This window comes from Microcaecilia unicolor, chromosome 5 (genome assembly GCF_901765095.1).
Source record: "Microcaecilia unicolor chromosome 5, aMicUni1.1, whole genome shotgun sequence".
Classification (NCBI taxonomy): Eukaryota; Metazoa; Chordata; class Amphibia; order Gymnophiona; family Siphonopidae; genus Microcaecilia; species Microcaecilia unicolor.
Genome location: NC_044035.1, coordinates 167154298 through 167173172, shown reverse-complemented (window position 1 = coordinate 167173172; position 18875 = coordinate 167154298). Strand labels below are relative to the sequence as shown.

Here is an 18875-nt window from a genome sequence, read left to right as displayed (position 1 = left end):
TATATTTATCCATCTGAATAGACTTACTTGATAATATCATAACATACACATTCTCAATACCACACATACTAAAATAACTGTATCTATTTTGCACTAAACACACCCTTACCCCTCTCTTACTGTCACAACGTAAAGAACACTTCTATGCTTTTCCAATTCTCAAAAAGGAATCTCTACTGCAGTCTTTCTATTCTTCCCAACCCAATACAAGTTGGAAAGAATTATACAAAGTGGATCAAAAATGTCTGTCCATTTGTCTTGGGAGGGGGGGGGGGAGAAGATGGACAAAATAACTCTGTGAAAATTTAACAGATCAGAATGAAGTTTGGCATATGGGAAAAACAGGAAAAATGAAACATCAAGCTTGAAAATGGGGTGGGGGGGGGGGGGGGTCCAGAAATATAAGTCATCCACCCCCTGCAAAAAATAGCACTTTACATTTCTATGGGAGAATGAAGTCCAACTTCTGTAGCATAGAAATGTGCATACAGTGAAACATAAGATTCATGGACTTCTTTCTTTCAAACTGGCTATCCCTATTTTCTACCCTGCCAAGCCCTCAAACTGCTCCCTCCCCCCAAGAAAATAACCTCACAGCTGCCTGACCACCCATAAATTGCCCTACAACTCACCTCAAAGTTTACTCTCCCACTTCCTAATCTTCTTATAAACTACTAGCATAAGACACCATTGGCATGCCCATGATTAGGCATGCCGTCTTACACCATGTCAATGGCAGACCCAAGCTGGTGCACCTAGGTGTACCAAGTGACAGGAATAATTTATAGTATTCTATAAACTATGCACATAACTGGGAGATGTGCCCATGGCATTACCATGTGTATGCCTCCTTTGCAGTTAGGCACTATGGCACTTAGTTGCTACCTTATAGAATAGCATTTAGTGCACATAAACACCTATTAATTAATGACACCTTTAATGAGCATAAGTGGCTAGTACCTCTAGGTGCCAATTTATAGAATTGCCTTCTTTGTGTCCAGTGAGACCCTGTTAGATGTGCTCAGGATTCAGGTTAGGATTGCCAGCTGTCTGGCCTTGATTCAGGATTCACCAGAATTCTGCATTAATGTCCAGAACATACAAGGATGGCTAATGTGACCGGATATTTTTCAGAGTCAAAAACTCCTATCTCCAGTTCTCTAATCCCTCCCTCCCTTCAGTGGCGTAGCTAGGGTAGTTGACACCCGGGGCTGGTCATTTTTTTAACACCCCCCCCCCCCCCAAATCCAGTACTAGGCATACCAAGAATACAAAACACTCAGGACCTAAACAGCAATTCTACCATACCATAAGTAGTAATTTGTACGAGTCACACAAGGAAAAGGAAAGCATCTTAAACACTACAGTGAGCACTAGAACATCAATTCACCTATTGTAAAACGAAAACAGACAGATTAGTACAGATCGTCAATCCTGCACAGTCAATGCCAACCGAAAGCCATGTCTTTTTCACAAACACAGATACACCCTAATCCACTATAGAATAAGTTATCATAAACTTTCTATTTATACAAAAATTAAACTGAACCCCCGATGCCAGACTCTGCATACAATGCAACACCACAGAAACAGAAAATGTCCCCTAGTACTGTGCAACATATAAAGACAGATGTAAATTTGAAAAAACTAACAAATACCAATCACCACTTTACAAATTAACAAATAGAAATAAAACAAATACAGAAAATAAAATAATACCATTTTATTGGACTAATACATTTAGCTTCCAGAGGCCAAAATCTCCTTCCTCAGGTCAATACAGTATAGTGCTGTTACAGTATCCTATCCTGACCTGAGGAAGGGGGTTTTGTTCTCTGAAAGTTAAGTCAAAATGTATTAAAATTAGTCCAATAAAAAGATTACCTTATTTACATGTTTTATTTATAAACATTTATTAACACAGCTACAATACTATATCCTAAAGCAAAAAAATAAAAATATATATTTTATTTACAGTTTGTTGTCACAGCGAGGGAAGGCCCGACGCCAGCGAGGCGATTTTCTCCTTTCGCAGCACACGCAGGGCAGACGCAAAGCGCTGCCTGCGTCGCTGCATGGATTAAAAAAAAAAGGCAGGGTGGTGGCAGGAGACGAGAGCTGTCAGCTCTCGATGGAGCACCCCGCCACCCACTGACACCCGGGGCGGACCGCCCCCACCGCCCCGCACTTGCTGCGCCACTGCCTCCCTTCCTCCTCCTTCATGTGAGTGTATCTGCCTTGCCTGCTTCCAGTGTAACTAACAGCACAGAATGTAGGCAGGGTCCAGCCAACGAGAAGGTACTGGGGGCCAAGCACTGAAAGGCTGCTCTAGCTGAAGGGAGGAGGTGATCTGGAATAAGTTCTTGTGTTGTAGAAATTAAATTTCTGCTTATTAATGGGGATGTTAGAGAAATGAACTCCCTAAAAAATGCCAGTATATATTTCTAGGGGAGAAACAGTTTCAATAGGTTCAGGATACATACATTGATTCGCTGGAACACAGTGATTAAAGAACTGCATTTTCAAACTGCCTTCCTCTCTCATCTTTCCCAATCACAGACACACAGAAAAACAACATATATATAACATACATAAAAATGCACTCACACACACACAAAATAAATATACAAAATAGGGATACAGACAACACATAACACATGTGCAAATGATGGACAAAACAGACACACACACAGGCAACACAGATACAAACACAGATGTGTGAGCGCACATGTATACACACATATATACACCTATGCAGAGGAGTTGGAAAGAATTCCATGGTCTGCATGCTTTCCCCACTTGTTTAGCCTCCAAGCCTTCCTTACCTCCACATCACACTCGTTCAGGGGACAGAGGAATAGTGGCTCACGATCCAGGTACAGGTATGCATATTGCTTTCGGAAATTCTCTGCCAATCGCAGCAACGTCTGCTCTGCAGGTGAGTTCTGTTTGTATGATGTTGGGAAATTTGATGTATCAATTATGACCCTCTCTGACACTCTTCACAAAGTTATTAAAAAAAAAACCAGAAAGAAAGAAAAGAGATTGAAACTAAGAAAAAAAAACATATTGTCTACATTTTTGGTTAAAATACAGAGATTTGCTGATTGCTTAGAAGAATTCTTTAAGGAAAATATTATGGTGTAACATAGTAGCACAGTAAATTATGGCAGATGAAGACCTGTATGGTTCATCCAGTCTATCCAACATTTGGCTGCAGCATAGTACTACTACTACTATTTAGCATTTCTATAGCGCTACAAAGCGTACGCAGCACTGCACAAACATAGAAGAAAGACAGTCCCTGCTCAAATAGCTTACAATCTAGTAGACAAAAAATAAAGTAAACAAAACAATTAATGTGTAGAGGAAAGAGGAGAGGAGGGTAGGTGGAGGCGAGTGGCTACAAGTGGTTACGAGTCAAAAGAAATGTTAAAGAGGTGGGCTTTCAATCTAATTTAAAGATGGTCAAGGATGGGGCAAGATGTAGGGGCTCAGGAAGTCTATTCCAGGCATAGGGCACAGCAAGACAGAAGGAGCGAAGTCTGGAGTTGGCAGTAGCGGAGAAGGGAACAGATAAGAAGGATTTATCCAGGGAACGGAGTGCACGGGAAGGGGTGTAGGGAAGGACAAGTGTGGAGAGATACTGGGGAGCAGCAGAGTGAGTACATATATAGGTTAGTAGAAGAAGTTTGAACAGGATGCGAAAACGGATAGGGAGCCAGTGAAGCGACTTGAGGAGAGGGGTAGTATGAGTAAAGCGACCCTGGTGGAAGACGAGACAGGCAGCAGAGTTTTGAACCGACTGGAAAGGGGAGAGGTGACTAAGTGTGAGGCCAGCAAGAAGCAGATTGCAGTAGTCCAAAAGAGAGGTGACAAGGGTGTGGATGAGGGTTTTGGTAGAGTGCTCAGAAAGAAAGGGGCGGATTTTACGGATGTTGTAAAGAAAGAAACGACAGGTCTTGGCGATCTGCTGGATATGAGCAGAGAAGGAGAGAGAAGAGTCAAAGATGACCCCAAGGTTTCGAGCTGAGGAGACAGGGAGAGAGAAGAGTCAAAGATAACCCCAAGGTTTCGAGCTGAGGAGACAGGGAGAATGAGAGAGCCATCAACAGAAACAGAAAACGGGGGGAGCGGGGAGGTGGGTTTGGGGGGGGAAATGAGAAGCTCGGTTTTGGTCATATTTAATTTCAGGTGGCGTTGAGACATCCAGACAGCAATGTCAGACAAGCACGCTGAAACTTTGGTTTGGATGCAAGGTGATATATCAGGGGTAGAAAGGTAGATTTGGGAGTCATCAGCATAGAGATGGTAGGAAAAGCCATGGGATGAGATTAATGAACCAAGGGAAGAAGTGTAGATAGAAAAGAGGAGGGGACCAAGAACAGAACCCTGAGGTACGCCGACAGGCAGAGGGATAGAAGTAGAAGAGGATCCACCAGAGTGAACACTAAAGGTGCGGAGGGAGAGGTAGGAAGAGAACCAGGAAAGGACAGAGCTCTGGAATCCAAGTGAGGACAGGGTATCGAGAAGTATGCTGTGATCGACAGTGTCAAAAGCAGCGGAAAGATCCGGTGCCCCCCTGCTTGTTGATGTAGTACATGGCAACCTGATTGTCTGTCTGAATTTGAATAATTTGATTGGACAGCCAATCTCTGAAAGCCTTTAGAGCGTTCCAGACCGCTCGCAACTCCAGGAGATTGATCTGAAGACCTTGATCCTAGAGGGACCATGTTCCTTGAGTGTGAAGCCCATTGACATGGGCTCCCGACCCCAGGAGGGATGCATCCGTAGTCAGCACTTTTGACAATGAGGAATTTGAAAGGGACGTCCCAAGGTCAAATTGGATCGAATGGTCCACCAACACGGAATTGTGAAAATTGGTACACAGCTGGATCACATCCTCCAGATTCCCTGCAGCTTGAGACCACTGGGAAGCTAGGGTCCATTGAGCTGATCTCATATGAAGATGGGCCATGGGAGTCACATGGAGGCCATATGGCCTAGAAGTCTCAACATCTCCCAAGCTGTGATCTGCTGAGATGCTCTGGCCAAGGAAACTAGGGACAGAAGATTGTCTGCCCTCGCCTCGGGGAGATAGGCATGAGCCGTCTGTGAATCCAGCAGAGCCCCTATGAATTCTAGTCACTGAACTGGAAGAAGATGGGACTTGGGGTAATTTATCACAAACCCTAGCAGCTCCAGGAGTTGAGTAGTCACCTGCATGGACTGAAGAGCCCCTGCCTCCGAGGTGTTCTTCACCAGCCAATCGTCGAGATAAGGGAAGACATGCACTCCCAGTCTGCGTAGCGACACTGCAACAACTGCCAGGCATTTGGCAAATACCCTGGGCGCAGCAGCAAGCCCAAAGGGCAGCACACAGTACTGAAAGTGCTGCGTTCCCAGACAGAATCGAAGATACTTCCGATGAGCTGGAAGTATCGGGATGTGTGTGTAAGCATCCTTTAAGTCCAGAGAGCATAGCCAATTGTTTTCCTGAATCATGGGAAGAAGGGTGCCCAGGGAAACCATCCTGAACTTTTCTCGCACCAGATATTTGTTCAGGGCCCTTAGGTCTAGGATGGGATGCATCCTCCCTGTTTTCTTTTGCACAAGAAAGTACCTGGAATAGAATCCCAGCCCTTCCTGCCCCGGTGGCACGGGCTCGACTGCACTGGCGCTGAGAAGGGTGGAGAGCTCCTCTGCAAGTACCTGCCTGCGCTGGAAGCTGAAAGACTGAGCTCCCAGTGGGCAATTTGGAGGTTTGGAGATCAAATTGAGGGAGTATCCTAGCCACCCACCGATCGGAGGTTACAAGAGGCCACCTTTGGTGAAAAAATTTTAACTTCCCTCCGACCAGTAGATTGCCCGGCATGGACACTTTTATGTCGGCTATGCTCGCCTGGAGCCAGTCAAAAGCCCGTCCCTTGCTTTTGCTGGGGAGCTGCAGGGGCCTGTTGAGGCGCACGCTGTTGACGCGAACGAGCGCGCTGGGGCTTAGCCTGAGCAGGCTGTCAGGAAGGTGGATTGTACCTACACTTATTACAAGTATAGGAAGCATTCCTCCTTCCTCCGTAAAAATGTCTACCTGATGAGGTAGATGCTGAAGGCGCCCTGTGGGAGAGTTTGTCGAGGGCGGTTTCCCGCTGGTGGAGCTGCTCTACCACCTACTCGACCTCAACAAAAATATTATCCCCCCGGCAAGGAGCATCCACAATCCGCTGCTGGACTCGATTCTCCAGGTCAGAGGCACGCAGCCATGAGAGTCTGCGCATCACTATACCCTGAGCAGCGGCCCTGGATGCAACATCAAAGGAGTCATAAGCACCCCTAGACAGGAATTTACGACACGCCTTCAGCTGCCTGACCACCTCCTGAAAAGGCTTGGCCTGCTCCGGAGGGAGCTTATCGACCAAGTCTGCCAATTGCCTCACATTATTCCGCAAGTGGATGCTCGTCTACAGCTGGTATGACTGAATTTTGGACATGAGCTTAGAGGAATGATAGGCCTTCCTCCCGAAAGAGTCCAGAGTTCTAGACTCCCGCAGGGGGCACCAAAGCGTAATCCCTAGAACTCTTGGCTCTCTTGAGAGCAGAATCCACAACCCCAGAGTCATGAGGTAACTGGGTCGTCATCAACTCCAGGTCCCCGTAAATCAGATACTGGGACTCAATCTTCTTGGGAATGGTGGGATTAGATAATGGTTTCATCCACTTCGTCAGCAATGTCTGCTTGAGGACATTATGCAGAGGAACAGTGGACGACTCCTTAGGTGGTGAAGGATAGTCCAGGACCTCGAACATCTCGGCCCTGGGCTCATCCTCAGTTACCACAGGGAGTTACCATAGGGAAGGGAATGGCCGTAGACATTTCCCGGACAAAGGAAGAGAAAGACAAACTCTCCGGGGGAGAAAGCTTTCTCTCTGGCGAAGGAGTAGGATCAAAAGGGAGACCACAAGACTCCTCATCAGAGGAATATCTTGGGTCCTCCTCTGCCTCCCCCTCGGTATCGGACACTAATTCTCTGACTGCAGTCCAAAGCCAGGCCCGTCTCAACGCCGAGGAACCATGTCCTCGATGGCGATGCTGAGAAGTGGACTCCCGCACCGGTGGCGATGACGCTCCCTCCATCGATGTCGACGAGGAGTCAACTTGGGTGGCAGCCAAGGCCGGCGCTGCTGCGTCACAGACCTCACCACAGGCGGGGAGCCAGCCGCCGCATCTATCATCGGTACCGACAGTGCAAGCACCACTGGTACCAGAACAGACGGTCGCAGCAGCCTTTCCAGAATCCCTGGAAGAATAGCTGGGAGGTGCTCGTCAAGAGTGTCTGTCGAGAAAGGCTGTGGGATTGGTGCAGGAGTCGAAGCCAAAATCTGTCTAGGGCGAGGAGGCGGTACCGGGCTGTCCGGGGACCGGCGCATCGACACCTCTTGGATGGAGGGTGAGTGGTCCTCCCGGCGTCAACGCTTCATGGGTGCCGAATCCTTCGATGCCCCGGAGCTCTTTGTACCATGATGAGAAGGAGAGTGATGATGGTGCTTCTTAGCCTTTGCTCGAGGCACGTCATCGGCCCCCCTCGGTACCGACGAGGAGGACGTGGAATCCACACGCCTCCTCGGGTCGGGTACGAAAGAGGTCAGTCCCAATGGGCCTTCACAGCAGGAGTCTTCAAGGCAGGTGGAGCCATTACGTCAAGCTCCATCAGTGGCCGCCTTCAAATCCGGGCTAAAGACCTACCTGTTTGATGCTGCTTTTAATTCCTAACTTGTCACCTGCTCATAACCTTATCTTGTCTTCCTCTCTTCAATAGTCCCTTTTCCCTATGTGTCCTATCTGTCTGTCCTACCCTTATCCCTTATTTGTCCTGTCTGTCCTGATTTAGATTGTAAGATCTTTTGAGCAGGGACTGTCTTATCTTCATGTTCAATTGTGAAGCGCTGTGTACGACCGGTAGCACTATAGAAATGATTTGTAGTAGTAGTAGGTGGAGACCCACTCGATGGCTCACCACTCGCAGCGTGTGATGGTCTACGGACAACCATTACCTGCGCTCCTGACGTCGATGCTTTCTCCGGTGCCGACATCAACACCGCCGATCTCAGTACCACTGTCGACGTCAAAGTACCGGGCAAAGCTCCAAACAGACGTTCCCCGCTGAGCTTGTCTTGACGCCTGTGTCCGCTTTTTAAGGCTAAGACACAACTTACATGCGTCTGGGCGATGGTCGGGCCCAAGGCACTGGATACATCACGCTAGGGGATCGGTACCTGAGATTGCCCAGTTGCACTGAGTGCACTTCTTGAAGCCGCTGGCGATCCTCGATGTCATGGACGGAAAAATAGCGGCGGCGAAATCAAAATTCTCGATCGTGCCTAATTATAAGCAGAAAAAGGGAGAAAAAAACCGCACGGGCGGCCAAAAAGGCCGCGTTCAACCACGAACTAAAACTTAGACGGAAAAAAGGTAAGAAATAAGGGAACTTCTTTTTTTTTTAACAGAAAAGAAACAAACAGCTGAAAGCCGTTCAAAAACACTCGTGAAAAGACGTGAACACACGAAGACTCTCTCCTGAGGCAGCAGAGATACTGAAAAACAGCCGCCTGTAACCGCGGAAAAAAAGAGACTAAAGTGGGGTTCTCGCGCGACGCTCAGAGACTCTAGCAAATTCTGTTGCTAGGAAGATTTTCCGGACCTGGGGCTGCCGTGGACATCACCCATCAGTGAGAACAAGCAGCCTGCTTGTCCTTGGAGAACAAAGGAAACTTTAAAAACTGGACAAAAAAACCCTAAAATTATAAAGGAAGAGGAAAAAGGGGACCTGAACATGGGTACACAAAATATATTCTTAGAAAGAACACCAAAAGGCACAAAAAAGCTCTTCCAGACCAGACTTGTGAAGAGACAGGAAGGGAGCGGGCAGCGTGAGTGTGGGGAGTGGCACGAGTGTAGGGGGGGCAGGAGTTGGGGGGGGCGGTCTTGCCCAGGGCCCAGCTGTGTCTTTCAGCGGCCCTAGATCCACCCCATATTCTGTAGAAACTTTTTTCTTATTAGGTATATAATAACAATTAGAAAGAAATATTAATGCAGCATTTGCAAAACCCAACACCTCCTTAAATAATTTCCTCAATAAGATTTCAGGTGAAAGCAAATACCGTATTTTTCGGACTATAAGACGCACTTTTTTCCCCAAAAATTTGGGAGGAAAATGGGGGGTGCGTCTTATAGTCCGAAGGTAGCGTTTTTGGACCTCCGTCCCGTACTTACACGATTCCATGTTCCCTGGTGGTCTAGTGACGTCGGGGCAGGAAAGAGCCCCCTCTTTCCTGCCCATCGCGCTGCTCTCCGTGCTCCTCAATGCTTTCTGACGGTCTCGGCGATATTCAAAATGGCGGCCATTTTGAATCTCGCCGAGACCGTCAGAAAGCATTGAGGAGCACGGAGAGCAGCGCGATGGGCAGGAAAGAGGGGGCTCTTTCCTGCCCCGACGTCACTAGACCACCAGGGAACATGGAATCGTGTAAGTACGGGACGGAGGTCCAAAACTCGGACAAGACGCACCGGAGCACCTAGGTTTTAGAGGAGGGAAAAAGGAAAAAAAAATTTTCCCTATTTCCCTCCTCTAAAACCTAGGTGCGTCTTATGGTCCGGTGCGTCTTATAGTCCGAAAAATACGGTATATAGAAGGACAATTCAGAAAACGCAAATTTCTAGCTTTGTCAGCATTTTCAATCATTACTGATGTCAAATGGCGAATATGAAAGTTTTTAAATCGCTGAAACCAATGTTGCCTGTACATTAGCTACTTGTGTTTTCACCCCCTGTAGACATTTATCCAAAACTGAAATATTTGAAGTGGTTGTCTTCTTTATTAAAGTTTTTTAATAACCTTTTTGGGGTCTACTGTTTTTATTTTGTTGTGTGGATTATGTGGACCTCCACATCTATTTTTATCTTCACAACAACCTTATCTACAGAAAAGAATATGCTGCATCTCACTCAAGAGATTTCCCAACTAGGTATTATTCAGTGCAGATGTACAAGCCACATTTTAGTGAAAACTAAAACTCACAGAGTTCTGATGAAAAAAAAAAACTCCCAGAAACACATTTATAAGGAAATAAATGAAGGCTGAAGACTCTCCCTACATATATATTTCACCATTTTCAACAGATGAAATTTACAGAATCTCCTCATAATGGAAACTAGGCACACCGGGGTCAATATGGGAAAATTAGGTTCTTACCTTGGTAATTTTCTTTCCTTTAGTCATAGCAGATGAAGCCATTACGTATGATTGTGTCCATCAACCAGCAGGGGGAGATAGAGAGCACTCAACTTTTCACAGTGCCTCATGGCCAGCCAGCTCCACTGCCTCTTCAGTATTTGAAGCTTCCAAAGCAGTATGGCAAACCGCAATGGGAATAACATGAACTTTCCTCACAGCGAACGAAGGCCCCTTAACAAGGGCATGAACTCAAAAGGAGGGAATGAACACATCCTCCTGGAGGGAATAAACTCGTCCTTCTTATTGTATAACTGGAGGGGATACACGCAACCTCCTGGAGGGAATGGACTCATCCTCCTATAAGTGAACATGAATCCTGAAGACTGTTTTCCAACTTTCTCCCAAGGAAGGAACTTCAGGAAACAAGAACAGAACCTGAAACAGATTCACAGCATACAGGCAATCATACAGGGAGGGCTCATGGCTTCATCTGCTATGACTAAAGGAAAGAAAATTACCAAGGTAAGAACCTAATTTTCCCTTCCTTGTCATCAAGCAGATGAAGCCATTACGTATGGGATGTAACAAAGCAATCCCTATATAGGGTGGGAACATGTCACACCACGCGCTAGCACTTGTGCTCCAAAACATGCATCCCTCCTAGCAGCCACATCCAGCCTGTAATGTCGGGCAAAAGAGAGCTTAGAAGCCCATGTTGCTGCACTGCATATCTCTTGACGAGAGAGTGCTCCAGTTTCAGCCCAAGAGGAAGAAATCGCTCTGGTAGAATGCGCCTTAAAGGCTACAGGCGGAGACCAGCCGGCAAGCAGATAAGCTGAAAAGATAGTTTCTTTGAGCCAGCGGGCAATAGTGGCTTTAGACGCTGGAGACCCTCTGCGAGGACCTGATAGCAAAACAAACAGATGATCATAGATCCTGAAAGAGATAGTAACTCGCAGATACTGCAGCAGAGTCCTGCGCACATCCAACAGGTGCAACTGCCCAAAAGATTCTGGAAACTCATCCTTATCAAAGGAGGGCAAGAAAATAGGCTGGTTTAGGTGAAACGCTGAAACCACCTTAGGCATGAAGGAAGGCACGGTCCGAACCGTGACCCCGGACTCTGAGAATTGCAGAAATGGGTCTCTACAGGACAGCGCCTGGAGCTCTGACACCCGCCTCGCCGAAGTAATGACCACAAGAAAAACGGCCTTTAGTGTCAAATCTTTCTCCGATGCTCGCCGAAGCGGCTCAAAAGGAGAAGCCTGCAGGGCCTTCAAAACTAGCCCCAGGTTCCAAGCTGGACAGGGTGCTCGCACGGAAGGCCGGAGCCGAAGCACCCCACTAAGAAACCGTGCCACATCTGGATGAGCAGCTAAAGACACGCCTTCAACCTTACCATGAAGGGAGGCCAACGCTGCCACTTGCACCCGCACGGAATTATAGGCCAAGCCTATTTGTACACCATCCTGCAAAAAGTCCAGAATCGACGAGACAGGAGCCCGCATGGGTGTGATCGCTTTTGAAGCACACCAAGACTCAAATTGGCGCCAAATCCTGGCATAAGCCACGGAAGTGGAACGCTTTCGGGCCTGCAGGAGAGTGGAAATGACTGTGTTTGAATAGCCTTTGTCCCTCAATTGCGCCCTCTCAATCGCCATGCCATAAGACCAAAGCGGCAGGCGTCCTCCATGGCTACCGGGCCCTGTGACAACAGGTTCGGTACCAGAGGTAAAGGAAGGGGAGCCTCCACTAGCATCTGTCGGAGGTCCGCATACCAAGGCCTACTGGGCCAATCCGGGGCGATGAGGATCACTTCTCCTGGGTGCAGCCGAATCCACAGGAGCACGCGCCCTATCAAGGGCCACGGAAGGAACACATATAGTAGGCCCGGAGGCCAGGGCTGAGTCAAGGCATCCAACCCTGCTGAGCGAGGATCTCTCCGTCTGCTGAAGAAGCACGGGACTTTGGCATTTGAACTTGTCGCCATAAGATCAATCACGGGCTTGCCCCATTTGGCACATATCTGCAGGAATACTTCGTCTGCTAGTTCCCATTCTGCTGGATCGATCTGATGCCTGCTTAGATAATCGGCTTGCACGTTGCTCTGACCTGCAATGTGAGCTGCCGACAGAAACTGAAGATGCAGCTCGGCCCAGTGGCAAATCTGTTCGGCCTGCGCGGCCAGTGCTCTGCACTGAGTGCCACCTTGTCGATTTATGTAGGCCACTGCTGTTGTGTTGTCTGACATCACTCTGACAGCCAATCCTTCCAGGGTCACTTGAAAGGCCAGAAGCGCATGAAACCCCGCTTTCAACTCCAGGCGGTTGATGGACCACTCCGACTCCTCGGGTGTCCATAGACCCTGGGCATGCTTCCCCTTGCAATGTGCGCCCCAGCCCTTCAGGCTGGCATCTGTCACTACTAGACACCAATCGGGGAGCGCCAGCGGCATTCCTCGCTGCAGCATGCTGTCTGAGAGCCACCACTCCATGCTGAGTTGGGCCGCAGGGAGCCAAGAAAGTCTGCATTGATAATCTTGAGAAACTGGAGACCATCTTTGAAGTAGGGAATACTGTAGAGGTCTCAGGTGCGCTCTCGCCCAGGGCACCACTTCCAATGTGGCTGTCATCGATCCCAGCAGCTGGACAATGTCCCAAGCTCGCGGGCGGAGTATCCTCAGGAGCAGACGGACCTGATTCTGAAGCTTGCACCGCCTTAGCTCAGGTAGGTATACATAGCCCGAGTCTGTGTCGAACCTAGCCCCCAAATATTCTAGAGATTGCGAGGGGGTCAAGTGACTTTTGGCCATATTGACGACCCAGCCTAGAGATTGAAGTACTGAGACCACTCTGGCTGTAGCTTGATAGCTCTCTGTTACAGAGTCTGCTCTGATGAGCCAGTCGTCTAGGTATGGGAGAACCCTGATACCTTCTTGCCTGAGCAAAGCAGCTACTACCACCATTACCTTCAAAAAGGTTCGGGGAGCTATGGCGAGGCCAAAAGGCAAGGCCTGGAACTGGAAATGTTTTCCCAACACCGCAAACCTCAGAAAGTTCTGGTGCGGGGGCCAAATTGGTATGTGCAAGTAAGCTTCTTTCAGGTCTAGAGACGTGAGAAACTCTCCTGGCTGTACCACAGCAATGATGGAGCGCAGGGTTTCCATGTGGAAATGCCGCACTCTCAGGGACTTGTTTAAATCTTTTAAGTCCAGAATAGGGCGAAAAGACCCACCTTTTCGCGGCACCACAAAGTAGATGGCGTATCGGCCGTAGCCGTGTTCGGCGGGAGGTACCGGGGACATGGCCCCTAACTGAATCAGACCTTGCAAAGTCTCCTCTACCGCCGCCCCTTTGGCGGCAGAACCGCATCGGGACTCCACAAACACGTCTCTTACTGGGGCGTTGAATTCTATTCTGTAGCCATCTCTGATCAGGTCCAGAACCCACTGATCTGAGGAAATATTGGCCCACTCCTCGGCAAAGAGGGAAAGACTTCCTCCGATGACGGGAAGTGAGGAGGGGGCCGGCGCACTATCATCGAGAGGGTCGCCCCTGAACTCCAGGCCTAGAGCCGGTGGCTGCGGAACGCTTGTCCGAGCGAAAGGAGTTCCTCTGCTGAAAAACGGGCACGAGAAGTGAACCCAGCAGAACGCCCCGGGCGGTACCTTCTAGCTTCACGGAAGCGAGGTCTATAAGAGGAGTGGACCGCCTGGCCCTTGGAGGAAGGCCTCGGCCTATCTTCGGGCAAGCGCTGGGGTTTAGGATCTCCCAGGCCTTTAACAATTTTTTTTCCCAACTCCTCACCAAATAGGAGAAGGCCTTGAAAGGGCAACTTCACCAACCTTTGCTTAGAGGCCATGTCCGCTGCCCAATGTTGTAGCCAAATAAGACGGCGAGCCGCCACTGCTACTGCCATTTGTTTAGCCAAAGCTCTGACAATATCATAAAGGGCATCAGCCAAAAAGGACAAGGCCGACTCCAGCCACGGAGCCACACCCAAGAAGGGCTCTGCTCCATCTCCGGGCTGTTCCACTGCCTGTTGCAACCACGCCAGGCAGGCTCTAGCAGCATAACAACTGCATGCAGACGCCCGAACAGTAAGACCTGCAATTTCAAAGGACCGTTTAAGTGCTGCTTCCAGCCTATGGTCTTGTATATCCTTCAGGGCTAACTCCTCCTTCCACAGGGAGGGTAGTTCTCTTTGTCACCGCAGTGACTAGGGCATCTACTTTAGGCATTGCAAAGCTAGCCAAATGCTCCTCACGCAGGGGGTATAATTGCCCCATAGCCCTGGAAACTTTCAAAGGTCCCTCGGGGTCAGACCACTGAGCGGAAATAAGCTCTTGGATGGAGTCATGCAAAGGAAAGGCTCGAGCAGGCTTTTTGGTACTAGCCATCCTAGGTTTCACAGAGGAGGCCGTGCCACTGTCAGGCTCTTCAATAGAAAGGACCTGTAGGGCATCTGAAATAAGCGTTGGCAGCTCATCACGGTGGAAAATCCTCACCGCAGAGGGATCATCCAGATCCTGTGGTAATTCTGCACCTGACTCTGGCTCCTCAGACCACGAAGGCCTGCCAGAACTCTCCGAATCCTCACAGCCCGACCACGGGGGGGGGGGGGGGGGGGGGGGGGAGGAGGTGCACCACAATCTGAAGGGGAATTAGCCCTTCTAAGCTTTTCTGTATGCCAATTATCAGGGAAAATAGCCTCAGCGGGCAGTCCCAGGCCAGAATCCACCGGGGGGGGGGGGGGGGGGTGACAATAGAAAGGGCCTCAGACGACCCTTGAGGGAGAGATCTTTTCAGCATGTATGCTTTATGCAATAATAACACAAAATCAGGGGAGAAAATCTCGCCCTGGGCACCCAGATCCCGTCCGGGGCTAGCCACTCCCTGAATAGCCTCAATTCGAGGTCCCCCCCCCCCCCCGGGCTCAGGGCTCTCCGTCTCTATGGAGGCCGCGTCATGCGGAGAATTCAAAATGGCGTCCACTACCAGCTCTGAGCGGGAAGAATCATCGCTCGCCATGCTCGGGCCGGCTCTTACACCTGTACAGCACGATTTACAAAGCCCCGCTGCTGATTTGCGCTTGCCAAACCGGGAACAGCGCTTTACATTCTCTGCAGCCATCGCCGAAAACGGCGTGAAAATTCAAAATGGCGGTTTCGCGCCAAAAACGCCCCGATCGGGAGCCCACCCCGGAGGAGTTAGAAAACACTCTTACCTCACTGGACCGAGTATCACAGCTCCGGACCCATAGAAGAATCAAAGGAAAACCTCTGTTCCATTTTTTTTTTTAACACTGTGAGGAAAGCAGAGGTAATAAGAACTCCAGAGGCTCAGATGAGTGGGAAAGGCGAACCAATGTGCTTGCATCCACTGAGTGGGAAAGGACAGGGAAAAGCAAGCTAATATGTCCACATCCACGGGGGCATGGGTAAGGCAGGGAAAGAGCTAACCTATGTGCCTTCAAAGTGAAGCTGCTATAGCCTCTAACACCCTGGCTAACAACTGGCAAGCCAGGAGCCACCCCCAGGCAGATTTTTGATGGAGCTCGAAGAAGCTGCAGCCACCCTGCTTGGGGAGGTAGAGAATACTGAAGAGGCAGTGGAGCTGGCTGGCCATGAGGCACTGTGAAAAGTTGAGTGCTCTCTATCTCCCCCTACTGGTTGATGGACACAACCATACGTAATGGCTTCATCTGCTTGATGACAAGGAATCAGTGAATTACTTTCTTCTTAAACATTAACAGGATGATTTTTCCAGTTATTTTAAAACAGATTTTCAGGCAATGTATCCCTTAAATGGACTGCCAAATATGCATCCTAAACATAAACAGATACGTTCTCTGGTAAAATTAAAACAGCTATGTATGCGGTCTTACTTAAGCAGATATAACTGGATAGTACTGAATATTAGCGCTGTCCAGTTATCTTTTAGTCCCACTCCTTGCCTCCCAAGTCTATTTACATAAACCTTTAGTTGGACATACAGATGTCCAGCCAAAAGTTACACAGTAGGCCAACTCACACATTTTCAAAACCAAGAACTTATGCAGTTAACACTGAAGTTAATTGAATAAATTGTTGTTGTTGTTTTTTTTTTGTTACATTTGTACCCCGCGCTTTCCCACTCATGGCAGGCTTAATGCGGCTTACATGGGGCAATGGAGGGTTAAGTGACTTGCCCAGAGTCACAAGGAGCTGCCTGTGCCTGAAGTGGGAATCGAACTCAGTTCCTCAGTTCCCCAGGACCAAAGTCCACCACCCTAACCATTAGGCCTTAGACAATTATGGTCACTGTAAAGTTGCCAAATTGGGCAACATGTGTAGTATGAATGGACTACTCAAGCACAGCTGATACTTACTGAGGGGTGACTATTATCTGCGCCTCTACACCTGAGAACTTCTCTTCCAGATCATGATACTCTTCATCGGATATGCTACCTTCCTCTTCTACATGCTCTTCCTCTTCTTCCTCCTCCTCTTCCTCTTCCTCTTCTTCCTCCGTCCCTACCACTTCCTTTGCCAAGGGCTCCATATTATTAGCTGTCTGCTTGAAAATGAAAACTTGTATGAAATACAATTTGCTCCACTCACATTGAAATGAACAAAAGTACACCAATGTCATATAGCATTTTTATAACTGTTACAACTATCTTTAAGGAACAAACCAATTCAAATATGTCAGTTAAAGAAAGCAGTGATGAGAAGACATAATGCGCCTCCTTTACTCAAAGATATTCTCCAAATAAAAATAAAAGCCTTCTGTCCTTTAGTCCTGATAAGGAGAATAGACACAATGACAACATCAACACCAAATAATGAAAATGGGTGAAATATTCAAAGGAGCACAATACATTGCAAGGGTAATTTTTGGACTGATCATGGGCCTGCAGGTCCAATTTTCTTTTAAAACTGATGCTAACCTTGGAAACAAGGTTCTAATTTTGCTGAATACATTTGCACCCAGTTTGAAGTAACTGTAAATACGCAGTCAAGTATACATGGGCAGTGGTGTAAGTTCAAGTTTTGAGTCTCCATGCAAATTTTGGGCCTTGAACGGCGATGCTGGCAAGAGGACGGGAGACCTCTCCTCCCCCCACCCCTTCACTTCCATAGATAAAGCTTCAAGTCTTTAATGAGCGTAGCAAACACTAAACTTATGGTACCTCCAGCAGTGTTGCTGCACTGATGCTTCTTGAATTACCTGATATAGCTCTGCAGAAGAAGGAATACTTTAGTGCATCATCTCTCGCTGCAGTGGAGCCAAATCTCAAAATAAGAGAAATTAAATCATGAAATCCTTATCATGAAACAAGCTCCATGGCACCGGGAAAAGATGTGCTAATTGAAGGAGGTCAGGAAGTGATACAGCAATGTTGTTGGAAGGACATACAGTGTGTGCTGCACTGTGCCTCTACTCTGCTCCCTGCTGCATTGCACAGGTCACTGTGTCCCCTTCTTACAGGTTTCCCTTGCAGGCGGCAGCTTGGGTAGGATTTTTGGCACTGTGAACATGGCTTTCAAAATAAAAAAACCAAACAAACTGCATTTTCTTTTTCTCTCTTTACCCCTCTCTGCCACAAATCTACCCATTTTTGCTGGTAGGTAAAGCACTTTTAACTTGCAGGGAGTGGTAGGGTTGTCAGCAATTTTCAATGGGGGCTTTTACAAGGGTAAACAGTTGTTTATCTATGTAAAAAAGCTCTGAAAATTGCCCTCCCTAAGACAGAAGATGAATGATACATAAACAGAAAGGCTATTCTAAATCAGAAGAATTCCCAGGAAGGATCTGAATTACAAATTTTATTTTATTTTTTATTTTATTTATTGTATTTATTATTATTATTACATTTGTACCCCGCACTTTCCCATTCAAAGCAGGTTCAATGCGGCTTACATAGTAAAAGGAATACAGAATATTATTAGAGGGTAAAAGTAAAATATATCAGAATAAAAGGCAAGATGAACTTGCTCATTTTCAAAGCACTTAGCCTTCCAAAGTTCCATAGAAACCTATGGAACTTTGGAAGGCTAAGTGCTTTGAAAATATGTCAGTTACTAAATTACACTCCATAACATTTATTCGCTACCTTATAGAATTTGAAATACAAAGTCATATAATCAGTGGCGTAGGAAGGGGGGGGCGGGAGGGGCAGTCCGCCCCGGGTGCACGCGCTCGGGGGGTGCCAACCCCGCTGGTTCCCTGCTCTCTCTGCCCCGGAACAGGTTACTTCCTGTTCCGGGGCAGAGAGAGCAGGGAACCAGCGGGGCCGAAGCAGCTCCGAGTGACGTGCACTCGGGGCTGATCAGCCCTCCTGCAGGTAAGAATGCGGTCCGGGGTGGGGTTCGCGGTCCGGAGGGGGTGCGCCGCAGAGGGGGGGGTCGCGCCGTGCTGCACCCGGGGGGGTGAGCAGCGGCAACCCGACCCGGGTGCCATTAGCCCTCACTACGGCACTGCATATAATACAAATTTCAAAACATTATAAGTTGAACTTGATAGTGTATGATAAGTTGATCTTGATAATGTATGATTAGTATAAGAGAGGGTAGACAGGATAGGATAGTATAATTTGGGAGTAAAGGGGTAAGGAAGGATAAAATAAAGGGGAGATGGAGAAGAGAAGGCTGGGATGAGTAGA

General features: G+C 48.0%; 1 protein-coding gene across 4 annotated transcripts in view; it reads right to left on the bottom strand.

Annotated features, from left to right (window-relative positions):
* DRC7 (dynein regulatory complex subunit 7) overlaps positions 1–18875 on the bottom strand; it is a 173420-nt gene that overhangs the window by 140400 nt on the left and 14145 nt on the right. For 2 of the 4 annotated variants that reach the window (XM_030203566.1, XM_030203564.1), the window contains exons 2-3: positions 16599–16786; positions 2826–3000 (exon numbers count right to left, since the gene is read on the bottom strand). In XM_030203566.1, coding sequence (XP_030059426.1) covers positions 2826–3000; positions 16599–16771 — 348 coding nt within the window. In that variant the 5' untranslated portion in view covers positions 16772–16786. Of the gene's footprint in view, positions 1–2825; positions 3001–16598; positions 16787–18875 lie in introns of those variants that run through there. The other 2 variants (XM_030203565.1, XM_030203567.1) reach the window with 2 other exon arrangements.